The 27,409-nt window shown below is 45.0% G+C and overlaps 1 protein-coding gene across 1 annotated transcript in view; it reads left to right on the top strand.

The window, feature by feature from the left end:
• Window positions 1-8,398: 8,398 nt before the first annotated feature.
• LOC132390306 (NACHT, LRR and PYD domains-containing protein 3-like) overlaps window positions 8,399-27,409 on the top strand; it is a 45,192-nt gene continuing 26,181 nt past the window's right edge. Inside the window, exons 1-5 of the mRNA XM_059962923.1 lie at window positions 8,399-8,515; window positions 19,620-19,784; window positions 21,163-21,259; window positions 23,715-24,203; window positions 25,848-26,014. Coding sequence (XP_059818906.1) covers window positions 21,250-21,259; window positions 23,715-24,203; window positions 25,848-26,014 — 666 coding nt within the window. The 5' untranslated portion in view covers window positions 8,399-8,515; window positions 19,620-19,784; window positions 21,163-21,249. The remainder of the gene's footprint in view (window positions 8,516-19,619; window positions 19,785-21,162; window positions 21,260-23,714; window positions 24,204-25,847; window positions 26,015-27,409) is intronic.

The raw sequence follows: 27,409 nt of genomic DNA, 5'->3' as shown, positions 1-27,409 counted from the left end.
ACCTTGTGATATTTTTTGTGAATATCCCATAGTTGCCAATTGAAGCAGATAGGCCGCATCCAACAACGTGTTTTTATTTTGGAACAGCTTCTGCACTGCTGGAAGTTCTGCAGAGATGGAAATACCAACAGATTTAATGGATACACCTCGCAGCAGGGTTAAAACAACCACTGGAATTTTAGCTTCCCCATTACAATATGACTAAGAGGCCAGTATTTATCTTTGTCATAATGAAACTCAGAGCATGTGAGGTCGAGTTCCTTATTTCCTATTTTCCTTTGGTTCTGCTCAGCCGCTTCCTCCGTCTCCAGAGTAACAGCCCACCACAGCTGCAAGGAGTATTGAACATTTTTATGGCTCTCTGGTCACTGCCCTTCAGCAGAGAGACAGTGACTTCAGGGGGCAGTGTGGATGCGAGGATGCCTTCAGCATTCACTGTATGGAAAATATGATGTTTATATTGGAATAAAGAGATAACGAATGAATGTTGGGATTGCATTGATGCAAATCTTTTCAGGACGCCACAAACATCTTGCAGTCAGCCAGTATGTGTGCTGACATATTGCACATATTGCTGACATAAAGGCAAAATCCTGCACTGAGTTTCCAGTGATTTATTTTCAATTTTATATTAAAAGCATTTTCTTACTGTTTCACTACGGGATATCTTACTATCTTTCCTTTCAGTTAGTCCTGACGAAGTGTCTCGGCCCGAAACGTCGACAGCTCTGCTCCCTATAGATGCTGCCCGGCCTGCTGTGTTCCACCAGCATTTTGTGTGTGTTGTTTGAATTTCCAGCATCTGCAGATTTCCTTGTGTTTGCATTTTAATTCTGAATCCCATTCAGATATCTCGATCAATGGCATCCTCTTGTGCCAAGATGAGACCGTCCTCAGGGTGGAGGAGCAACACCTTATATTCCATCTGGGTACCCTCCAACCTGATTGTATGAATATTGAATTCTCCTTCCACTAAACAAATCCCCCCCACACCAAAAACCTTCTCTATTCCCTACTCTGAACTTTCATTTCTGCTCACCAGCTTGTTATTGCTCCCAGGTCCCCTCCATCCCTTTCTCCTATTGACAACTCTCCGATTCTTTCATCTTCAGCCCTTAACCACCTATCACCTTCTAGCTCGCCTCTTACGCCTCACTTACCTATTCATTCAGATATCTTCCCCCTCCCGCATCAGTAATGAAGAAGGCTCTTTGCCCAAAATGACGAACGGTCTACTCTTTTCCTTAGATACAGCCTGTTGTGCTGAATTCCTTCAGCATTTTGCGTGTATTGCTTTGAATTTCCAGTGTCTGCAAGCTTTCTTGTGTTTAAGTGTAGTAATTACCGTAACAATTATTTGGGTTTTGTTGAGATTGTACCTGGAATATGGTGTAAAATCCCGCTCTCCATACTAACACGGGTTATCCAGACCAGAACAAACTGCCGGAGGAACCATGGACGTCCAGTGTAGTTTCTCCTTTGGCTCCTCCCACTTCCGCCAAACCAACGGTGTCGCCATGGGCACCCGCATGGGTTCCAGTTATGCCTGCCTTTTTGTTGGCTTTGTGGAACAGTCCATGTTCCAAGTCTATACGTGTGTCCATCCCCCTCTTTTCCTTTGCTACATCGACGACTGCATTGGGTCTGCCTCCTGCACGCACGCTGAGCTCGTTGAATTCATTAACTTTGCCTCCAACTTTCACCCTGCCCTCAAATTTACCTGATTCATTTCCGACACCTCCGTCCCCTTTCTTGATCTGCTGATATCTACTATAGGCCTACAGACTGTCAAGGCTACATGGACTATTCCTCTTCCCACCCTGTCTCTTGCAAAAATACTATCTCCTTCTCACAATCCTTCCGTCTCCGCCGCATCTGCTCTCAGGATGAGGCTTTTCATTCCAGGATGAAGGAGAGGTCTTCCTTTTTTACACAAAGGGGCTTCCCTTCTTCCACCATCAACTCTGCTCTCAAACGCATCTCTCCCATTTCCCGCACATCAGCTCTCACCCCATCCACCCGCCACCCCACTCGGGATAGGGCTCTCCTCGTCCTCACCTACCACGCCACCAGCCTCCAGGTCCAACGTATAATTCTTCGTAACTTCTGCCACCTCCAACGGGATCCCAGTACCAAACACATCTTTCCTTCCCCCCCCCCCCACTTTCTACTTTTTGCAGGGATTGCTCCCTACGCGACTCCCTTGTCCATTCGTACCCTCATCCCTTCCCGCCGATCTCCCTCCTGGCATTTATCCTTATAAACGGAACAAGTGCTACACCTGCCCTTACACTTCCTCCCTCACCAACATTCAGGGCCCCAGATAGTCCTTCCAGGTGAGGCGACACTTCACCTGTGAGTCGGCTGGTGTGGTATACTGCGTCCGGTGCTCCCGGTGTGGCCTTTTATATATTGGCGAGACCCGACGCAGACTGGGAGACCGTTTCGCAGAACACTTGCGCTCGGTCTGCCAGTGAAAGCAGGATCTCCCAGTGGCCACACATTTTAATTCCACGTCCTATTCCCATTCTGATATGTCTATCCATGGCCTCCTCTACTGTCAAAATGAATCTAAACTCAGGTTGGAAGAACAACACCTTATATACCGGCTGGGTAGCCTCCAATCTGATGGCATGAGCATTGACTTCTCTAACTTCCGGTAATGCCCCTCCTCCCCTTCTTACCCCATCCCTGACATATTTAGATGTTTGCCTGTTCTCCATCTCCCTCTGGTGTTCCCCCCACTCCTTTCTTTCTCACTAGGCCTCCCGAAAACATGATCCTTTCAGCTCGGTATCACTTTCACCAATCACCTTTCCAGCTCTTAGCTTCATCCCACCCCCTCCGGTCTTCTCCTATCATTTCGTAGTTCCCCATCCTCTCCTTTTAAATCTCTTACTATCTTTCATTTCAGTTAGTCCTGACAAAGGGTCTCCGCCCGAAACTTCGACAGTGCTTCTCCTTATAGATGCTGTCTGGCCTGCTGTGTTCCACCAGCATTTTGTGTGTGCTGTTTGAATTTCCAGCATTTGCAGATTTCCTCGTGTTTCCGCAACATGAAAGCCAGGACATCAACAGGATCCGGGACAGCTTCTTCCACCAGGCTATGAGAATGATTAATTCATGCTGACAAGATCGTATTTTAAGTTCTATTGTTGAACATACTATTTATTATAAAGTACTATAAATTGCACATTGCATATTTAGACGGAAACGTAAAGATTTTTACTCATGTATATGAAGGATGTAAGTGTAACTATCTTGGTCAACCATTGTCCAGCCTGTATCCCACCACCTCAAAGATATATATATACACACCATCTTGGTCAACATCTGTCCAGCCTGTATCCCATCAACAATCTCTCTTCTGACGTTGTCTTCATTATGACGTATTTTTGACTCACTGAGTTGATACTGAAATCGGTGTTTGTACCTGGAACTACTGGAGGGTTTATTGAATACAGCACGTAGTAAGTTAAAGACAGCCATTGCGATTTTCGCTTGAAAGTTAAAATGTCTGCTGAATTAATCGTTGTCGGAAGAAGGGTTGGAAGCAGAGAATACAGATTGATAGTGGGGTGGGATGGATGTTGTGAGCATTGACTGCATTATCCCTGTATTGGATTGAAGAGAAAACTAATGAATATTGGTATTACATTTGTGCTAATTTGTTCTGACCGTCACAAATATCGTGTAATCAGTTAATAGTTGTGCATCATTTAAAGTAAAAAGAGAAAATGGTGGAAATCTTCAGCAGATCGGGCAGCGGCTTGGACAGTCCCGGTTCAGATACTGGGTCTTCCACAGTTTCTCTTTCCACACATCCAATCTGATGTATCGAGTTTCCAACACATGACTTTCAATTTTACATTTAACATGTTTTATTCCTATTAGCCTGCAGGAAGTGTGACGGGCAATTGTTCTGGGAAAGATCTCATTTAACAATAGCATAATGATAAAATGTGCTCAGTTTATCTGGAGGAGACAATGTGTAACATTATACCTGCCTGCTGTTGCCCCGCGCCCAGGTTTTCCAGCCCGATCTCTGGCCCGGTCAGAGGTTCATCAGGTCCCCGTTCTGACACAGGCTGATGTCGGAGTGTTGGTGTTTGAAGTCTGAATGGCCGAGACACTGCAGCATATTACTGGCAACAAGGAGTCCTGGGCGAGTTGCTGCTTGAGCTGTAACCCTGGGAGACATTGGGCCCATGTAGCTGTCAGTATCGGGGATTTGACCCAGGTCAATACTTCCACAGATGGGGGCTGGATGTTCCTCCTTTCACAATGAATCAAAAGCCTCGGGGTGCTGGGCATTGGCTATGGGGAAATTTCTGATTACACCACGCAGTGTGAGATGCGGGGACGATGTGTGAGGATTCGGGGGTCGGTGAGTGGCAGATTCAGCTGTGTGACCCTGTGAGGTTAGGTCCTGGGATATCACCGTTTTAGATCCAAGTACAATGGCCCCGGGGTTCAAGCTGCCCGGGTTTATGAGGTGTTGAGCCAGTATTTCTGTTCTGGGCTCAGATGTTTGTTTCGGGAGTTTCTTTGGAAGAAATGACTGCCATACCGAGGAGATGATGAGTTAGCACCCCGTCCCTCACAGTGAGAGGCTGTGAGTAAACGGGCTGTACCGTGTTTACAACAGTAGAAATAGACCCGTGAGTTTGGTGTTCAAACTGTGTTTGGAAATCGCCCCTCATTGTCTCCTGTCTGCCAATCGTTGGAAATGAAGCAGATGTGTTCAGTACAACTGTGGCTCACGTGGTTCACAGGAGTAATCTCAGGAACGAGAGGGTTCCTGTACGAGGGGTGATTGATAAGTCTGTGGCCTGAGGTGGAAGGAGGAGTTATTAACTTCAAACTTTATGTATGATCACTCAAAGATCTGAATCTGATCTGAATGTGCATGTAACGAGAGCTGTATAACTCGTCTCCTTCTACCTTAGGCCATGAACATATCAATCACTCTTACTGTCGACCAACTCTGGAGGTCCAAGTTGTCGACTTCTGCAAAGAAGGGATCCGTTTGCTCCACGACCGCTGGACTGAGCGTGTAAATGTAGGCGGGGACTATGTCGAAAAATGAACGTGCTGGGTTTTCTAAAATGGACTCCTTCTACCTTGGGCCACGAACGTATCAACCACCGCTCGTATGAAAGACATTTGATGACTCTGAGCCTGTACTCTATTGAGTTCAGAAGTACAGAGGTGGACGGGATCTTATTTAAACCCACAGAATACTGAACAGCCTGGAGACAGTGGACACGTGGAGGATGTTTCCATCAGTCAGGGGTCTGAGAGAACAGCCTCGGAATAATCAAGCTTCCCTTTAAAACTGAGAGAAACTTCTCCAGCCAAAGAGTGCTCGATCTGTGGAGTTTGTTGCAACAGATGGTGATTGGGGCTGTCACTGGATATATTTCCGGCAGAGGTTAATATATTATTGATCGCTAACTATTGTCATTTTTTGTTAGGCAGAACTATCAGAGGATTATTGAATACAGCATGTTAAAAGCAGACTTTACAATTTTACATTCTTCATTTCAAAATGGCTGCAGTGTTAACCTTTTTCAAAATTATACTCGCAGCATACGATGTTGAGTTTGTTATTTCCCTTTTCGGTTATTTTCGGTGAGCCACTTCCTCCGTTTCCAGGGTAACGGCCCACCAGAGCTGCAAGAAGAGTTGCACAATGTTTTTATCGCTCTGTGGTCACCGCCTCTCAGCTTAGAGACAGTGGCCTCGGGAGCAAATGTAACAGAGTGATAGTGGGAGGAAAGGATGCTGTGAGCATTGGCTGTTTGGAATGAACTGAGAACATAGAATCAGAGAAACATAGAGAACCCATAGCATAATACACAGGCCCTTCGTCCAACAGTGCTCTCCCAAACATGAACATACGTTAGAGATCTCCTAGGGTTAACCACCAGCCTCTTCTTTTTATCTCCATGTACCTATCCAAAAGTCTCTTTAAAGGCCCTGATGTATCCGCCTCCACCACCGTCGCCGGCAGCCCATTCCACGCACTCACCACTCTCTGCCTAAAGAACTTACCCCTGACATTGCCTCTGTAACTTCTCCCAAGCATCTTAAAACTGTGCCCTCTCGTGTTAGCCATTTCAGCCCTGAGAAAAAGCCTCTGCCTATCCACACGATCTATGCCTCTCATCATCTTATACACCTCTATTAGGTCACCTCTCATCCTCCATCTGTCCAAGAAGAAAAGGCCAAGTTCACGCATCCTGTTCTCATAAGGCATGCTCCGCAATCCAGAGAAATCCTTGTAAATCTCCTCTGCACCTTTTCTATAGCTTCCACAGCCTTCCTGTAGTGAGGCGAACAGAACTGCACTCCAAGCACAGTACTCCAAGTGGGGTCTAACCAGGGTCTTATATAGCAGTAACATTACCTCTTGGCACTTGAACTGAATCACAAGGTTAATGAAGGCCAATACACCGTATGCCTTCTGAACCACACAGTCAGTCTGCGCAAATGAAATCAGACCCCAAGATTCCTCTGATCCTCCACACTGCCAAGAGTTTTACAATTCATACTATATTCTGCCATCGTATTTACCTTCTAAAGTGAACCACCTCACACTTGTCTGGGTCAGACTCCATCTTCCACTTGTCAGCCCAGTTTCGCTTCCAATCGGGGTCCTGCTATAACCTCGACAGCCCTCCACACTATCCACAATACCTCTGACCTTTGTGTCATCAGTAAATGTACTGACCTATCCCTCCACTTCCTTATCCAGGTCCTTTAAAAACTGACGAAGAAAAGTGGTGCCAGAACATATCCCTGAGGAACAGCACTAGTCAGCGACGTCCAGGCAGAATATGACCCATCTACAAACAATTTTGCGTTCTGTGGGCAAAGCCGTTTCTGAATCCACAAAGCAAAGTCCGCTTGGATCCCATGCCTCCTTACTTTCTTAATAAGCCTTGCATGGGGTACCTTATCAAGTGCCTTGCTGAAATCCATATTCACGACATCAACTGCTCTACCTCCATATATGTGTTTAGTCACATCCTCAGAAAATTCAATCAGGCCGGTAAGGCACGAGCTGCCCTTGACAAAGCCAAGCTGACTATTCCTGATCATGTTATGCCTCTCCAAATGTTCATAAATTCATGAAACAGGGCATGTGAAGTTGAATTCCTTACTTCCTATTTTCAGTTAGCTCTGCTGAGCCCGTTCCTCCATCACCTCCAAAAGCCCAGCAGAGCTCCAGAGTGTTGAACATATTTATCGCTCTCTGGTCACCGCCCCTCAGTGACCTCAGGAGCCGGTGTGGGTGCCCGGATGCCTTGAGCATTCACTGTATGGAATATATAACGTTTCTATCGCAGTAAAGAGATAACTAATGAATGTAGGGATTGCATCCATGCAAATCAGTTTAGGAAGTCACAAAACAGGGTTCAACAGGGATCACTCTCTCCACAATTCCCTTGTTCATTCATCCCTCCTCACTAATCTTCTTCCAGATACTTATCCCTGCATAAGCCTTAAGTGCTACACCTGCCGTACCCCTCCTCCCTCACCTCCATTCAGAGACACAAAGCAGTCCTTCCGGATGAGGCAACGCTTCATCTGCGAATCTATTGCTGGGGTCATCTATTGTGTCCCGTGCTCTCGATGCGGCCTCCTTCACACTGGTGAGACCCGCCATAAACTGGGAGACCGTTATTTTTTTACAATCTCTGTATCATCTGCCACAAGGGGGACTTTGCAGTGGCCAAACGTTTTAATTCTGATTCCCAATCCGACGTTTCGATCAGACCGCCCTCAGGGTGGAGGAGCAACACCTTAGTGATCGTTTTCACAAAAAAAAAGGCCGGCAGATGTGTGGAGACGGAAGGGATGGAGGAAATATGGATCGGACAGCAACATGTGGCTGAGATGGGAGAGCAGCCGCCATCTTGTTGATGGTTAGAGGGGCTGAATGGCCTCCTCCTGCTGTTTTTCACTTGATGTTTCAGTGTTCCTGTCCAGTGAGGCTCCGGAGGAATGTGAATAGAAAAAAAAACTGTTTATAAACATAGAAGTGATTTCAATGAAACCTGCACAATTCCTTTCCGGGTGGGAATTGTATGTCGTACCGGGATGGGAATCGAACCCTTAACTCTGAGAACCGGAAGATGGTGCCATGGGGACGGGAAAGATCCAGAGGAAAACACTAAAAATGTAGCTGGTGTAAATATGGAATAATGTGGGGAATGCGGCAGGTAGGTCGGACAGTGTGTGAGGGGCGAGGAGCAGAGTCACCAGTTTCTCGCTCCCATTTCAAACGCAGATCTGCAGCATCTCAGGTTTTCGCTTCCGAGGCCCCGCCCCCGCTCTCACAGTCTCCGGATGGGCGGGGGTTTTCTTTCCGTTCTCTGTTGAAGCTGATCGTCTGTGGGGAGCCGGTGGACGGATCTCGCTGCTCTCCGGACAAATTGATGAAGTTCTCATCGGTCAGTTTTGAGGCCGGTCACTGGGGTTGAACGCAACCGACAATTTCCCATCGGTGAGTACTGAAGTCGATCCCGGGGGCGGGGAACCTCATGTTGGGCAGAGAGTCCCGTTCACTTCCTCGAACTGGCGGCCTCGTCCCGCTTCCTGGATACAACCTGTCGTGGTCGGTCCGGGTTATGGGACCTTCACACCGAACCGCCTGAGATGAGCCGCCGCTCAGCCCCTGGTGTTCTGGTCCCAGGTCCGGGATGAGGTGGTGATGCCGAGACTGAACCCATCCATTAAGATGTACCTGGTGAACTTTACCTCCATCACCCGGCCCGCTATCGGATCCAAACTTCAACTGGATCGACGCTTGGAGACGATAATTGTTTTACATATTTCCAGCACACTGGAAGCGGCCGTTCGACCCGGTGTGTTCTTGCAGACAGAGGGTTAAATTAAGCCATCGCACCCTCGGGACACTGCTCCACGTGTATGAGAAGTTTCATCTTTCCCCGTTCAGACAGGACAGTAAGATCCAGATATATATCAACCTTCTTGTTCAACCTATGTCCAGCCTGTATCCCACTACCTCAATGATATATATCAACCGTCTTGTTCAACCTCTGTCCAGCCTGTATCCCACGACCTCAATGATATATATCAACCATCTTATTCAACCTCTGTCCAGCCTGTATCCCACGACCTCAATGATATATATCAACCATCTTATTCAACCTCTGTCCAGTCTGTATGCCACCAGCACAATGATATATATCAACCTACTTGTTCAACCTCTATCTAGCATGTATCCCTCCACCTCAATAATATATATCAACCATCTTGTTCAACCTCTGTCCAGTCTGTATCCCACTACCTCAATGATATATATCAACCATCTTGTTCAAAATCTGTCCAGCCTGTATCACACCACCACAATGATATATATCAAGCATCTTGTTCAACCTCTGTCCAGTCTGTATCCCACCACCTCAATGATATATATCAACATCTTGTTCAATCTCTGTCCAGCCTGTATCCCACCACCTCAATAATATATATCAACCATCTTGTTCAACGTCTGTCCAGCCTGTATCCCACTACCTCAATATGTATCAACCATCTTGTTCAACCTCTGTCCAGCCTGTATCCCACTACCTCAATGATATATATCAACCATTTTGTTCAACCTCTGTCCAGTCTGTATCCCACTACCTCAATGATATATATCAACCGCCTTCCTCAATGTTTGTCCAGCCTGTATGCCACCAGCACAATGATATATATCAACCTACTTGTTCAACCTCTGTCTAGCATGTATCCCACCACCTCAATAATATATATCAACCTTCTAGTTCAATCTCTGTCCTGCCTGTATGCCACCAGCTCAATGATATATATCAACCTACTTGTTCAACCTCTGTCTAGCATGTATCCCACCACCTCAATAATATATATCAACCTTCTAGTTCAATCTGTCCTGCCTGTATGCCACCAGCTCAATGATATATATATCAACCTGCTTGCTCAATGTTTGTCCAGCCTGTATCCCAATGCTGCAATGTTATATTTCAGCAATCTCTCTTCTAATCTTTGTCTTCATTGTGAAGTTTAGTATTGCCCCTTTCTAATTATTTAGTTATTTATTTGTGTGCCTGTCTGTTTGTTTATTTATTTATTTATTTAGTTAGTTAGTTATTGTTCGCTCGGAATACCAGAGGTTTAGTTGGACACAACACGTGGCAGGGTAAAAGCAACCATTTCAATTTTAGATTCACCTTTACAAAATGGCTGCAGTGTTAATCTTTGTCATAATGGAACTCATAGCATCTGATGTTGAGTTTGTTATTTCCTTTTTCGGTTATTTTAGTTGAGCCACTTCCTCTGTTTCCATGGTAACAGCCCGTCAGAGCTGCAGCAAGTGTTGCACTTTTTATCGCTCTGTGGTCACCGCCTCTCAGCGTAGAGACAGTGGCCTCGGGAGCAAATGTAACAGAGTGATAGTGGGAGGAAAGGATGCTGTGAGCATTGACTGTGTGGGATGTGTTACACCAGCGTCAGAATGAACTCAGAACTAACAAATTGTTTGGGGTGGGGTGGCATTTACAGTTCAGGGTGGCAATCAGTTACTATCTGTGCATTAAAATGAAGAGGGAGAAAATACTACAGTTGCAGGAAATTTAAAGTAAGGAAGGGAAAATACTGGAGACGCTCAGCAGATCGGCAGCATCTTGGACAGTCTCAGTTCTGGAACTGGGTCTTCCACCATTTGTCCTTTCAGAGACGTAGTCTGATGTACTGAGCTCCCAGCATTTTCTACTTAATAATTTTACATTTTTTTCCTGCTACACTGCAGGAAACATGGCAGCCCGCTCTGCTGGGCAAGATCCCACGCAGCGATGACATAGAGATCAAATGTGCTCTGTTTAGCTGCTGGGGTCAGGCTGAAGTGTATCCGCGTCCTCTATACAGACCGGGGAACCAGCCTGAGCACCGGCCCCGGCAGAGGGTCATTAGGTTCCAATTCCACCTTAGTTTGTGAATCGGAAATGGCAGGAACTCCACGGCAAATTGCCGGCACCAAGGCGTCTTTGTATGGGTGATAATATTGGGCTGATGAATCTGATGATATGAAATTGCCAGAAAACGGGCTACAGTCCAGGCTGGTAATTCTGCAGCTGGGATCGGAATTTTCTCAGTCTGCAGTGAAGCTGAAATCCCGGGCGGTTGGGCATTGGTTATGGGGAAATCACCGTCAACACTGTCCAATAGGATATCATATCTGTCAAGTATTTTGGAGATTATTTAAGAATGAACTAGGGCGTTAGGTGAAGTTGGGCAGTGATGTTGTTCATCTGAACTTTGGTAAAGTCTGTAACAAGATCCTGCATGGCAGCTGATCGGGGAGGTTCGGTCACGTGGGATTCACAGGGGGCTGGCGAGGAGGATTCACACCGGGCAAGAGAACAAGAAGGAGAGGGGGATGAATGTAGATGGTTCTAACGAATGGAGGTCTGTGACGAGTGGGATGGAAGTGTCAGTGCTGAGATCTCCGTAATTTACTATTCATGCCATTGATTTGTATATGAATGTACATGGCCACACAGAGTATTATGTACCGTTGTGTTCACCCTACTGTAGTAAATATATTATCAAGCTGGAGAGGGTGCAGAAGAGATTGCTGAAGATGTTGCCTGGACTACAGGGCCGAGTCATAGGAAGCATTTGGCTGAGCTGGATCTTTAGTTCAGATGAGAATGAGGGTGACATTGTAGGAGTTCATGAAATCAAGATGGAATATAAATAATGAGGTTGGTCGTAGCATTTTCCCCAGGATTCAAGATTCAAAAATGATTGATGTCATTCTAGTAATGAAGGGTAAAAGAGAACAAAATAATTCATACACTGGATCCAAAGCAAGACAGAAAATAAATAATTATAGAGACCACAATAATAAACTAAACACAATACATAAAGTATGATAGTTTAAAACGATTGATTGTCTGTCCATAAAGTGACGTTAATCACAGGAGTGTCTGGACATATGAGGCTGACATTGATACTTCTTCTGCATGTGCCTTACGCGTTACACGCTTGGGCGATCATGGGTCTCCACATCTAATGACTCCTCACAGCGTCAATGATATCTCGCACACTTAGATCTGTTAGTTCTTTCACAGTGTCCATATATTTTCTTCTTTGTCTTCCTCTTCCGCGATTCCCAGGCATAGGGCCTTGCAATGTAAAGCATTCTATTTCGCCCTTTCTGATGACATGGTCCAGGAATGTTCTCATTAAAGATCTTTTTGCATGTGCACGTTGGAGTACCGCCTCATTAGTTACCCTATCTCTGTATGATATTTTCAGCATTCTTCTAAATAAAAACACATTTCTGTTGCTTCTAAGTTTTTTTGGAGTTCAGGTGTTACAGTCCATGTTTCGGAAACATACAGAAAGATTGACCAGATGTAACACTTTAGTAGCCTAAGCCTTGTTTTCATAGAAATGTGTCTGTTGGTAAAAATGGGTTTCATTTTTTTGGAAACACGAGTGAATCTGCAGATGCTGGAAGTAAATAAAAACACAAAATGCTTGCAGAACTCAGCAGACCAGACAGCATCTATGGGAGGAGGTAGAAGGATGAAGGGTTTCGGCCCGAAACGTCATCACTACCTCCACCCATAGATGCTGTCTGGCCTGCTGAGTTCTGCCAGCATTTTGTGTTTTTATTCATTTTTGGACGTTGGTTTTGGCAATGGCAATTCTTCTTTTTATTTCTACTTTACTTCTCGCATCTTGTGATATAAAGCTACCAAGGTAATTAAAGCCGATCTTTTGTTCAATCGCTTGGTTACCGATGGACAATTGGCAGTTGGGAGTATCCTGCCCTTTTTATATTTCCATATATGTGTTTTATTATACCGTTGATGGTTAGACCAAAATCTGCACTTGTTTGTACTAATTTGTCTGGGAGGATTTGTAAGTCTTCTGCTGCACTTGCTATTAGGGGGATATCGTCTGCATATCTTATATTGTTGATGCAAACACCTCCAATTTTTATCCCATCTAGGTCTTCTATTTCTCTGAGAATCTTTTCAGTATAAATATTAAGTAATTCCGGTGGGGCAACGCATCTCTAACTCCCCTTTGAATTTTAGTCTAACTGCTTATATTATCATCAATTTTTACAGCCACTGTTTGATTCCAGTATAAATTTTGAATAAGTTACTGGTCCCTTCCGTCAATGTTTAGTTAAATGAGAATTTGAAAAAGTTTTTCATGTTACACTTTGTCGAATCCTTTAGTGAAATCAATAAAAAATGAAAAGACATCAATTTGACACTCAATTGCCCTTTCTGAAAGCATTCGTAGTATGAAAATTGCGTTCCTTGTTCCTCTATCCTCCATCAGCCCATATTGCAGTTCAGTAGTTTCTGGCCTTAACTTGTTTTTAATTCGACTCAGAACAATTATCAACAAAATCTTTATTATGTGACTCATCAGACTGATTGTTCTATAATTTTCGCAGTCAATAGTTCCAGGAATTTTAGGCAGAGTTATAAATACTGATTTCAAGAGATCGTCGGGCAATACACCAGACTCATATATGCCATTAAACTCTTCAAAATGAATATCCATGCCCAGATCTTCCGGGGCTTGTATCATTTCCACTGAAATTTCATCAGGTCCAGAGACATGGTCAACCATTGCCCCTTTTCCACTGAACTCTCACGTGGTTAGCTTGCTCACCAGTGTGGAATAGGCCTTCACATACTCCTTTCATAGGATTTATCTTATCACCAATGTTTTCCAAACTTAGCCCATTCTCTGAACTTCCACACACTTATTTATTTCTGAGCAAGTCATTAATTCTATCTTCAGGACCTTCATTCTATTAGTTTTCATTTTAACATCTGCAAGTGATCCCCCTTTGTCCAACCAACACTTTTGGTTCAGTCTCTCCAAATCACCTCCTTGAATAACATCAGGCAGTTGTTCACCTTCAAATTCCAAAACAAACTGTAATAGATTCACAGGCACCTTGTTAACAAGCGATTTTTCCTTCAGCCTGGTTACTGCTTCTCAAACCAATCCAGACATTAAATTTTCTTTATTCAATTTAGGAACAACACCTTTCCCTTCTCCTTCAATAATATTCACATCACCAGCTTTCATCTCCTCACTAACTTTTAACACATCTTCTAATACAAACAACAGGGAATTCTCACTTTCCACTGGTACCAAGGTTAACCCTTTCTTCACTAAACCTAGTCCATCTGACCCAAAAGGACTGCATTCCTTTTCAACTGAATCAGATACCTCAGACTTTTTCTGAGCTTCAACACTCGGTTCAGTATCCTGTGACTCCACAGGTACTTCAACAACCTGAATACAAGCAAACGGGACATCTGCCTCTTCTAGGCTTCCAATACCAGTAGCCTTTTCAAATTCTAAGTTCCCCTGATCCTCCCAATTACTTTCTGGGCAATTCCTATCCGGAGTAAACTCAACCCTGCGGGTTAAAACAACTCCATCTGCTAACCCAGCAGACTCCTTCAAGGTAATGGCATCCTTTTCATCTAGGACTGCCCTTATATCATTATCGGGAACACATTTAAATTTTTCAACTTCTTCGAACAGTTCTGTCAAGCCAGACAGATCATCGGTGTCCAACCCTGGACCTTCTAACTGCCTCAACTGTTTCTCATCCTTACTCTGTGCCTCTATAAATTCCCTCTTGGCAAAGGTTAAATCTACCTCCTCTCCTTTACCTTCTTTCACCTCCCTATTCTCCGCTTTACCATCCCCTAACCCCTCTAGATACAGGGTCGGTAAAAACGTCTCAGCCAAATCAACAGTGGACTCATTTAAACTGTCCTCTTTCTCAGCCGCCTTTCTCGACATGCTGGGAGTGATTGCGCATGCGGGGTAGATCTTAGAATCTAGGGCCGGGTCCTCAGCACACACAGGCTTGCTTGTCAGCTTCACTGCTGAACACACGTCACCACCTGTTAAATCATTACAAGAAGGGCGTCCACGCCGTTTCTCGGTAATTCTCAACGCACCCCGACTTCGACTGGTCCAGATACCAGGTCACATTGTAAAATGATCCTGTGCAAAGGTGCAGCTTCTGTCCCTTTTCCTATGCCTCTTAATACCACCTCTCCAGTTTCTGGACCGAAATCCAGCACCTTACTTAGGATCAATGACTGGTCAGCCCCAGTATCCCTCCAGATTCTCATTGGAACTGGGGTTTCAACTTCTTTCACAGACACCGTCCCTTCCGAAATAAATTTCTGACGGCCCTCTCGTACTCAATCTACATTTGCCTTCCTTGTCGACTTGCTGATCGACTCAATGCATCCTGTAGGGATGGCCGTTTACCCTTTTCCCGTCTCCTTCTTCGGAGCAAAGCATTTAGATGCAATATGACCAACGTTTCCACAATTATAACAGATCAAGCCAGGAATCTTCCTGCCAGCTTTCTTGTCCTCCTCTTTATCTTTACCACGAGCTCCCAGCTTATTCTCTACCTTAGCCCGTGGACTTTCTCTACCGTCTCTACTGCCTTTCTGGTAACTCTTATTTGGGGGAAACTTTGTCTTGTGGGTTAGGGCATATTCATCTGCTAACCTGGCAAATTCCGTTATAGACTTATTCGACCTCGTTCAGATACGTCTGGATATTATCCGAAACACAACCTTTAAATTCTTCAATCAGAATTAACTCTCTTAAGCGATAGAAATCCTCCTCCACCCTTTCTGCAGCGCACCAACGATGCAAGATCTCACCCTTCTCATAGGCAAACTCTGTATACGTCTGATTCCACAGTTTCTTTAAATCTCTGAACTTTTGTCTATACGCTTCAGCTACCAACTCATAGGCCCGAAGGATAGCCTGTTTTACTTCCTCAGACTCTTCCATGGACAATGCCACATATGCCTGTTGAGTCTTTCCTTTTAATACACTTTGTAACAACGCCACCCACTGATCTCTGGGCCACTTCTGATTCACGGCCACCTTTACAAAATGCAAGAAGTAACTATCAACGTCCGTCTCTCGAACGGAGGTACTAAACTCCCTACTTACATTAAACTTCTCCGCTCGATCTGCCCCGCTACCCAAATGTTGCCATCTCTCCCTCTCAAACTGCCGTTGTTTCTCTTCCTCCTCCATCCTCCTTTCAGATTCCTCTTTCCACCTTCCAGCTGCCTTATCTGAAGTTCATTCTGCCTCTGCTTCTCTTTCTCAACCAACTCAGCTCTTCCTTTCTCCCTTTTCGCCTCCAACTCCTTTAGCAGGATCTCATACTCCATTTTCCTCTTCTCCATCTCCAACCTTATTTTTTCTATCTCTAACTGAGCCGCCCGATCGACTGGTTTCTTCTTAGGAAACAGGTTCAATGTATCAAGCGCGAACACAGCCTTGGATATATTATGCTGGGCTATGGCTCTCTGTACTCCCACTTTCTCATCGACGATTTCACCGCCGAGAGATTTAATCGTCTCGCAACACTCACCAATTCCACCTTCCTGGCAATCTCCAATGCCCCCAAAGTCGGGTTCTTTATAAATTTGTCTATTCCCATCTCTGCTGGTTCCCATCTGGTTACCCACGCAAACAGATCAGATAACGGACTTATAGCCGATTTCTCTGGCCCCCCAATTTGGGAATCAAATCCCGGACGAGCCCCCCAATTTGGTTATGTACCCCGTAACTGGGTGTCTAACCAGCAGAGAAAGAAGTATCCGTTGGAGTCTGGTGGTACTATTTTCAAACAGTGTTTATTAGTAAAATACACAAATCAATATCAATAATGCAAATATATAGATAATACACGTTAGCAATACTAAACCGAAAAGTGTGGGTATAATAATAAGCAATAATAAACAAGCTCTATCAATGTCTAGTGGATAATGAATTGTCATATGTGAATATAACGTACAGTTCAGTTCACACTTGCTGAGGTAGATGTTGGTCGTTGTGTTGTAAGAGAGAGAGAGAGAGAGAGAGAGAGAGAGAGAGAGAGAGAGTGGGGGAGAGAGAGAGAGAGAGAGAGAGAGAGAGAGAGAGAGAGAGAGAGAGAGAGAGAGAGAGAGAGAGAGAGAGAGAGAGAGAGAGGTAACAGCTACAGGCAGGCAAACCTTCCTTTACGTTCTTGATCCGTCGATGTGTTGTGGCCATTCAGGTATGACCCCTCTGTCCTTCTGTGGTGGACTCGTCACTCTGGCATGAGTGGGCACACAGACAAGCCCCCACCGGCCCTGCTATAACACTGTGAGTTAAACTGACCGATCCTTTGTTCGGTCTCCGGTGCCCCACACCTTCACGTGGGTTCCAACACTCAAGCAGTGCTCAAAAGTGTGTTCCTGGTGTGTCTGAAGGGAGTCTCCCCAGACCTCACTTTTATCCCTTCTCACGGGGTTTCAGTTGTACATCAATTTTGAATGACCGTGTCCATCAAACCAGCCCACTCCGGCTGTCCACTGAGGAATTTTAATGAACAGAATGGTACAAGGTGAACAACCCTCTCAGAAGCCGTAAGTCTTTCAGAAGTCAGAATATGGTGGATCAACAAGTCTCACTCCCCTGCTTTATCTCTCTCTCTTATCTGTAGCAGATGTTCCAATTCCAGCATGTTTTCTCTTACATCTCTCTCTCTCATTAACAGCATAGCAACAGTAACGGTTTGTGATTCTCCAAAAGGCGGGGGGGGGGGGGGAGATGGGCAACTCTGCACCCTTCTGCCCATCAGAGCTGTTCATCCTTCGTAACACTGGCAAGTCCACATCTGACATGTGGAGGGTGTTTAAAGTCCATCTGCACGGAGTATAGGGTATTTTGAAGTACGGGAGGAGACAGTGTTGGGTCTCTATGTTCGGTGCTCAGTGACGCTCTCTTGCACTCCCCTGTTGGAGTGCGTGGTTATTTGAGTTCTTGCAGCTTTCCTGTCGGATTTAATCAGTCTGCCCAATCTCACTGAGTTCTCTCATTAACAGGGCCTTTAGAACCGCTGTTCACTGGATTTTCCTTTGGTTTGATTCCGGACCATTCTCAGTAAACCGAGAGATTCATACTTGAGAATCCAAGCTGCTGATCATTTTCCGTAACCCTCAGACCACCCGGTCTGGCACCAACGATCATTCCACGGTCAACGTCACTTACATCACATTTATTTCCTCTTCAGATGTTTGGCCTGAATAACAACTGAACCCGTTGACCATATCTGCATGTGCTTGTGCTTTGAGTTGCAAGCAGATGATTAACAGATTCGTATTAATGAGCTGGTATAGAGTTGTACCTAACAAAGAGGCCATTTAATACATTTCCCATTTAAGCAAACCCTCACCCATCTCGAATATGCACACGGATGAGATCTGAGCCTGATTGTTGATGATCTGCATGTTTGTAACAACAGGTTGTCGCTGGCAAGGCAGTGGACAAAACACTGTTATAAGGTAGGGATAATCTGGAGAGAGACACCCGTCACTGTTCCCTCTGCACTGCGTGTCTGCATAACCACAATGCTCCCACGAACGGAGCCTTTGTTGCAGCGCAGATGGAATTAAACACTGTCGTATAAACGTTTATGGAACCTGAAAGTTTTTCTTTGTTGTACTACATTTTTATCCTATCCTTTAATTAGTAATTAAAATCAATAGAATGTTTTTTCTCTTGTCTGTCTTAATCCTAAAATATTCATGGATGCATTTTACAAAAGAGGACGCATCTATGGTGTTGTGCTTTTCTCAGTCCGTGTGAAAAGTTCCGTCTCAGAGCAATGGCTGATCCACGCAGCTGCAAAAATAGTCATTAGATGGAACATTGGAGACCGACCAACATTACATTCTATGCATATTAATCACAATTGAATATGGTACATTATCGTGCTTCCTGTTATAGAGGAGATGTTAAAAGTCAATAGAGTGGACAAAACAGTTTCACCGGGAGCCTCTCTGGTATCCAGGAAATAGTAATGAATAACGCAAGAAAAATAAATAATAATTTCGCCTTGTCCGTAGGAGCCTACTTTAAGGCAATGATGCTCAGGTGCTTAACAATATAGAACTAATTCTGAGCAGCGAATAACTAGACGGTCCATTTGCTATAAATTCAAGAGCTTTTCGTTTTCGTTTCTCTAAAGATCACTATTAATGCCCCGATAATCACTTTTACTATTTTTTCAGAACACTGTGTGTAGTACCACCCCCATTGTAGGTATGAGCAAGGATGCGATCTGGGCCAAATTGCGCAATTAAGCTTTCAGCATATCACGCACCATCCTGCATAATCCCAGTTCTGATACTAGGTCTTCCACAGTGTCTTTTTCCACAGATGCAATCTGCTGCACCGAGTTTCCAGCACTATAAGGGGACGCAGGAATATGTCATTGGGGCAAAAAAAAAATCAACCATGATTGAATGATGGAGGAGACTCGATGGAATGAATCACTTCATTCTGCTCTGATATCTTATCATGACTGAATGATGAGTCCTTCGTATCCCGTATCAGGAGTTGTGACGTGTGAGGGAAAATTAATGATTTGTTCAATGAGATCTTTTTATTTGTCTTCAGCGTTTAAATTTCAGTGAGATTCGCTTTTGAAAAAATTGAGCAGAAATATTGTTTCTCCTTTGTATTGTTAATGTGCTTCATTATCTCTCTGGTTAAAGTTAGACCTGCGGTGAGAGATTTATTGGAAGAAAAGCCGACAGCTGGAAAGCCACGAATGAGAACGAGGGAACAGCGACAAGTAAACCAGCCCGAGGACTGAGAGTACCAACTGAAGAGAACCCTCTGACTCAGAGTTTCCATTGATTCAGTCAGGAGAAAGTTTGGTGAGTCTCATTCACTCGAACACTGGACCTGTAAACATTACATATCTTTACAAAGGAAGGTACGAAATAGGTGGAATGTCTCAGTTAGACCAAGTTACAATCACTCCAGGTCTGGTAATGTGCTTTCAGAAGCCCAGCTCTTTAAAGTCACTCACATTCTCTGAGTGTTTGCTCATTTGAAGGTGCTGCATCATCTGAAGAAGCTTTTGGTTAGTTCTGATGTTTCCTTGTTACATTATAATCATCTTAAAATGCGTTGACAATTTCCTCCCTTTATAAGAAGCCCCACGTGTGTCGTGTTGCAGTGATTATAGAAATGTGGAATTACCATGAACTGCAGCAACATGCCCTTGATCCCAATGGCTATTGCAATCTGCAGTGATATACTTACCCTCGAATATATCATCGCTTCGGCCTCTGCTGAGAACACATCATTTATAAAGCAAAATATCCCAACACTGACTTTTATTCAGTCCTAACTAGCACATGGCAACCCATAATTTACCTTGACATACCTTGGCCTCATCAAGTACATTTCTGCTAATTACATTGTCAGAACCTGTGAAGGTGACATTAAGCAGAGGTGGAAATTCAAAGTTATGCTCCCATGGATGTTGCGCATGGGACTTCAGCAAAGCCTTTGACAAGGTGTCAAGATCAGGTCCCATGCTGTCCGGAGAGAGCAAATTGGATGTATTCTAAATTAGCTTCAAGGTAGCAAGCAAAGAGTGGTGGTTGAAGATTTCTCCTCCCAGTGGAGGCGAGTAATTAGCGGTGTGCCGTGGGGCTACAAGTTGAGACCTTTGATATTCGTTATTTTGTAGCAATGATTTGGATGCGGTTGCACAAGGATTACTTGACTGGTAAGTACGCAGAATGCACAACATTAGTAGTTGCTGTTCAGAGAGAAGATTATCGTAGCATCTAGGGGATCTAAATGGACAGGGGCTGGTAAAGAGATTGCAAACCCAAACTGATCAGCAGTGGATTCATGTAGATGTTGGGGATCATGTGGATGAAACAGCCAGAGGAAGTGGATGAGGCAGGTGCAGTTCCATAAATCAAAAAGCAGTTGGGGTGTGTAGTTGGAGTGAAGAGGCCAGAAGGGAGATGGCCCCATCACAGGAAATTGTGACCATCTCAATGGGCACTGTGGTTGTCATTGTGTCGTTGGGCTGAACGCTCTGAATTTGCATTTTATTGCTCTGTGACTCTGTCAGCAGATGCGCCAGGTATCAGTGGACAGATATGGTGTGTAAGTGGTTACTAACAGGGAATGTTTGGTCCCCATGCCAAATGCTACACGGGATGGAAATACTGTCATATTTGCAAAGTAGTCGTACTCTCTGACTCACTGTCTGCTTGTTGTGAAATTTAGAGCCTCACCAGCAGGTGGAGCTGTCCTGCAGCGCGGCAAAAGTGTAAACAAGACGACGACAATCAACAATCGTCAGTCAGGATCAGAATGGACAAAGGTATGATCACAGGGATCTTAGAATTAAACTTTTATCGCGTTTGTACACAATAGTTCAGATGAAAAAAAAACTGACAGAGGTGTTAACAGTGCATAGAAAAGTTTCATCTAGCAGTGTCATTTATCCCACTGGTAAAGCGGCCTTGAGTAATTGATCAACCCAACAGTTCCAGCGCAGGGACCTGACACCAGTAATGGTCGAATCACTCCGCTCATCATACAAAGCTTCAGCTGAGTGAAAGGAGCAGGGGCTCCTGAATCAGGTGGTCGTGTGAAACACAGACAGGAATGTGACTGCGATCTTGTGGTTCATTTAAATGTCCAGGGTCAGTGTCCATTTCACCTCCAGACAGGCCCTGATGTGTAAGACATCCTCAAATTTCACTTATAAAATTCAGAACCAGATGACAGGAGCATTTCCGGGATTTCAGAGATTCTATGATAACACAGTATTTCAGGTTTTGGAAGGAAAGCTACCAACTCCCCCCTGGTTTTCCTTGCCTGCTACGCAAAGGAGGAGGGGTGTCGCCGAAATCTGTTTTCTGTAGCGGAGCGGAGATCATTGCCGGTGCTGGGAATGGCTGAGGAACAGGAGGCAGCTCATTGTAGATACATTTGTGATCTGCTTCGGAGTTTTAACACCCCAGTGAATGCCTGGGCTGTGGAGAAATGGTGAACCTGAGTTTCTAAATATTTCCTTCTTGATATGATCTTCTACCTGAATTTAAATTCCCAGCATCTTGGCTGGGAAACCCGGCATAACCAATGACCAAATATCTCTGTCACCTGTAGACAATGTGATTGTTCTCAAATCTGAGATTCCAGCTGGAATGAAAACGATGCTCCAGCCTGGAAACGGGTCCTTCGGCCCAGGCAATTTATGCTGATCTAAATGTCCCATTTTCCTGCAGTTTTCCCAAATTTCCCAAGTAAACTTCTTCTCCCGTTTTTCCTGCACACATGCTTTGGAGTGGAACTGTGCTTTTATTTTATTTGTGTTTGCGGCCTCCTCTGGATGCATGTAATTTATACCCATCAGCCACCACGTGAAAAATTGCCCCTTTGGTCCCTTTTAAATCTCTGCCCTCGAGTCCCAGACTCCCTTATCCGGGGAAAAAGACTGACCATCTATCCTACCTGCACCCCTGATTACTGTGTGTGTGTGTGTGTGTGTGTGTGTGTGTGTGTGTGTGTGTGTGTGTGTGTGTGTTTGTGTGTGTGTAAGGTTTGCCTTCAAGCTCCTGAGCTCCAGGGCAAGCTGTCCCAGCCCAACCATATAACACAAAACATATAACACAAAAGACAATGTGATTGTGCTCAAATCTGAGATTCCAGGTGGAATAGAAACGATGCTCCAGCCTGGAAACAGGTCCTTCGGACCAGATAATTCAAGCTGATCTAAATGTCCCATTTTCCTGCAGTTTTCCCAAATTTCCCTAGTATCACCCCTTTTTCCTGCCCACATTCTCTCAATTTTGTAATTTTATTTGTGTTTGCGGCCTCTTCCGGATGCATGTAATTTATACCCATTCGCCACCACGTGAAAAAATGCCCCTTTGGTCCCTTTTAAATCTCTGCCCTCCAGTCTCAGACTCCCCTACCCGGGGAAAAAGACTGTGACCATCTATCCTATCTGCACACCTGATTACTGTGTGTGTGTGTGCGTGTGTGTGTGTGTGTGTGTAAGATCACCCTTCAAGCTCCTGAGCTCCAGGGCAAGCTGTCCCAGCCCAACCATATAACACAAAAAACAACACCCTAGTCCAGTACCGTAGTGTTCATTCTTCACTTCACACTTTCCAGCTTCATCACCTCCATCCTACAGATTAGCAACTGCAACTACACACAAAGCTCTAGAACCAAGACTTTGCCAATGACATGCATAGTTGTTACATGATGATCAGCAGGTAGGGGAGAAGATGGGAACCAGGGGAGAGGACAGCATAGATCGCAAGGGAATGGTCAGCCTGCGACCCAGGGGACTGGATGATGTGCGTCTCAAGGGAATGGTCAGTCTGTGACCAAGGGGACTGGACATCGTGTGATAAAGCAACTGGAGAATGTGTGATCCAGCAGACTGGACTATGTGTAATCCCGTTGCTGGTCTTTGTGTGACACAGACTACTGGACAGTTAGTGACCGAGGGAGATTTTATTTTGTGGAAGATAATCACAGTGATATTTCCCAGTATCACCGGACATCGGTGCATTATGATGCCGTGGTCATCCGTGCGTTCAACTGCTGTGATTAATATTACTGTGCCTATCCTGCGATTTTACTGGGAGTAAATGTGTCCAGTCACCGGCTTATCGTAATGATCACCTGGCAGGATGTACGGTTCACATTAACCAGCACAGTTCCACTCCAAATCTGGTCAGCCAGAGTCTCGGCTCCATTGCAATCTGAATCATCTCTAAATCATACTCATATAACCTGCAATTCATCACTTATTTCAGGTGGGATATTGAATCGAGCAGGAAAAGTATTGAAGAGTATTTTACCAGGCGGATCATCGAGGGAAGATGATCGGGACACGGGAATCAAGGCACCAAAGCAGGGTCAGATTGAGAGTGATGTCCCAATGGAATGCGGTCCGGCGGCAAATGTGGAGAAGAAAATTCAGCCCAAAGACAGTGACGTCAGAGACACAGATCAGGACCCTGGAACCGGCACAAGTGAGGCGACTGTCTGTCAGCCCAGAGACACCGATCAGGACCCTGGTACCGGTACAAGGGATGCAACTGCCTGTCAGCCTAGAGACAGTGACGTCAGAGACTCCGATCAGGACCCTGGAACCGGCACAAGTGAGGCGACTGTCTGTCAGCCTAGAGACAGTGACGTCAGAGACACTGATCCGAACCCTGGAACCGTCACAAGTGAGGCGACTGTCTGTCAGCTTGGAAGCCTATTAAACTCAGAACTGTCAAGTCCCCAAGAAGGATCGGGTGAGTGAAATATGAGGGTGATGTGCTCACAGAATGCGGCAGGGTGGAGGGTAAAGGTGAGGCCTTGTTGGAGGGTTGGACAGAGGAGAGGGAAAATGTGTAGGTGTGGTACATGTGGTGCACTGGGCAGTCGTTACCCGACTACAGGAAATGTACTACCTGCTCTTTGGATTTCCAGGATGTGAATTGGAGGAAATGCAGCTGTCCGGATGAGGAGAGTGTTTCCGGGATGTGTATCAGGGGAAATGTATTCGCCAGGATGGAGAGAGTATCTCTGGGAAGCGAATATTACCAACAGTCCCAACATTTATGCCCATCCAAATTGAAATAGGTGAATGGGTCGGATGGGGGATGGACTGGTTTATATTAAATGTGGTCCTTCTATTACGTAATGCCTAGAACATTGTTGGGTAGGCTTTAAGGCAAGTGTTAGATTCAAGTCAAGTCAAGTCACTTTTTTATTGCCATTTCGACCGTAACTGCTGATACCGTACATAGTAAAAATGAGTCGTTTTTCAGGACCATGGTGTTACATGACACGTTACAAAAACTAGACTGAACTACGTAAAAAAAAACAACAACAGAGGAAAAGAAGAAAAACACACAACAACTACACTAAACTACACACCTATCTAGGACTGCATAAAGTGCACAAAACAGTGCAGACATTACAATAAATAATATTCGTGACAATAGGGCAATGAAGCGTCAGGCCAGGCTCTGGGTATTGAGGAGTCTGATAGCTTGGGGGAAGAAACTGTTACATAGTCTGGCCGTGAGAGCCTGAATGCTTCGGTGCATTTTCTTAGATGTCCGGAGGGAGAAGAGATTGTATGAGGGGTGCATGGATCCTTTATAATGCTGCTGGCTTTACGGATGCAGTGTGTGGTGTAAATGTCCATAATGGCGTGAAGAGAGACCCCGATGGTCTTCTCAGCTGACCTCACTATACGCTGCAGAGTCTTGCGATCTGAGATGGTGCAATTTCCGAACCAGGCAGTGGTGCAGTTGCTCAGGATGCTCTCAATACAACCCCTGTAGAATGTGATGAAGATGGGGGGGGGGGTGTAGGAGATGGACTTTCCTCAGCCTTCGTAGAAAGTGGAGACGCTGCTAGGCTTTCTTTGCTATGGAGCTGGTGTTGAGGGACCAGGTGACATTCTCCGCTAGATGAACACCAAAAAATTAGTTGCTCTTAACGATCTCTACCGAGGAGCCGTCGATCTTCAGTGGGGAGTGGTCACTCCGTGCCCTCCTGAAGTCAACAACCATCGCTTTTGTTTTGTTCACATTAAGAGACAGTTGTTGGCTCTGCACCAGTCCGGTAGCCGCTGCTCTCTGTAAGCTGACACGTCGTTATTGCTGATGAGACCCACCAGGGTCGTGTCATCGGCGAACTTGATGATGTGGATCGAGCTGTGTGTTGCAGCAAAGTCATGGGTCAGCAGAATGAACAGCAGTGTTCTGTGCACACAGCCGCAGGGGGACTCCGTGCTCAGTGTGATGGTGTTGGAGATGGAGAATTAATCCAATTTTGTATCTGGAGGCAGGTTCGAGACACGGTTTTTTTGTTGAGTTGGGTGAGAGCGGTGGAGACGAGGGATATCTGAGTTCAAGCCTACATTTTCCTTTTTGCATTCACAGAGCCAGAGTTTACAATCTCTGACCTCCTGGCACAGGGGGAGGAATATCGACTGTACCAACTGACAAAGTTCTACAGGGACAGACTCAAACAAGCAATTGAAGAAAAGGTTGAGAGACTCGGTTGGATGTTGACAAAGAAGGGACATTTCAGTAGAGAAGAAAATGAGGTGAGTGCAGTTCGTGTATTGTCACTGATCTGCTGGTATCAGAGGGAATAGTGATCAACATTAATCTCCTGCATGTTTTAGGAGATCAACTTGGGAATGGAGACTTTGATCTCTGACTTGCCTCTCGCAGATCTGGTTTCAGTTTTTAAGGTGGGGAGCACTGGGCACTGCAGGTTGAGCATCACCTTTTCCTGTATCACCTGCTGTATTTATCAGTGTGAAGTAAGAGCAGTGGCTGCATATCAGGACTTCCAAAAGGCATTCGGTGTGAAACATTTCAAATCTTGGCTGAACCGGCGGGCAGCTTCACCTCATCTCATTAATCCAGGATGAGTATTAAACTGTCAACTGGGCCAACCGGCTTCACTGCGGTACCTGAGGGAGGGAAACCAGCTAACCACAGCTTGTCTTGGCTCCGTGAGATCCCAAACAATGTGTGGCTGACTTGTCATAGTCGCAGCAAAGTACAGTACAGAAACAGGCCTTTTGGCCCATCTATTCCATGCCAGACTACAGAATCTACTTATTCCCATTGACCTGCACCGGGCCATGGCGCTCTATACGCTCTTTACGCAAGCATCTACTCAGAATTCTCTTCACCATTTGCACTACTTGCACTGCTAGCTAGTTTTGCACTCTCACCACCCTCTGAGTAAACAGGTTTCACCTTTGTACCCTTTGAACTTTTCACCTTTCACCCTTTACTGATAACCTCTTGTTGTAGTACCTCTTTAACTCAGTACAAAATGCCTGCATGCATTTATCCTATCTGTATCCCAATGTAATTGGGCACACTTCTGTCAAATCTCCGCTCAGTCTTTCATGCTCCAATGAATAAAGTCTTAATCAGTTCACTCTTTTCTTATAATTTAGGTCTTCCAGTCCAGGTAAGATCCTTGTAATGTTTTTTTTTTTTTCTGTACGCTTTCAAACTTATTTCCATCTGTCCTGCAGGACAGATGCACATAATTGCACATAATATCCAAATTAGACCTCTCCAACGTCTTATACAACATCATATCATACATGATATTTTCATTTACCAAGGTTAATGCGCTAACAAACTTTCTTTCAGAGACTAGCAACATTTTCCGCCACTTTCAATGGCTTATGCACCTGTATTCCCGATCACTTTGCTCTGCCAGTCTCTCTGTAAGATCTACCCTGATTGGTCCATCCAAAGTGCAACATCTTGCACCTGTCTGCATTAAATTATATCGGCCCCTTTTACGTCCATTCTCCAGTTGGTCCAGACCTCACAGAAAGCTCGTGTAATCTTCTTCTTTGTCCACTGCTCCTTCCCAATGTTGGAGTCATCAGCAAATTTGCTGATGCTGTTAACCGCAATTTCATCCAGATCATTGGTATGGATGACAAACAACAACAAGAACAGCA

This window comes from Hypanus sabinus, unplaced genomic scaffold, assembly GCF_030144855.1.
Source record: "Hypanus sabinus isolate sHypSab1 unplaced genomic scaffold, sHypSab1.hap1 scaffold_852, whole genome shotgun sequence".
NCBI lineage: Eukaryota > Metazoa > Chordata > Chondrichthyes > Myliobatiformes > Dasyatidae > Hypanus > Hypanus sabinus.
Note: the sequence above shows the minus strand (reverse complement) of the source record. Positions and strands in the feature narration are given on the sequence as shown.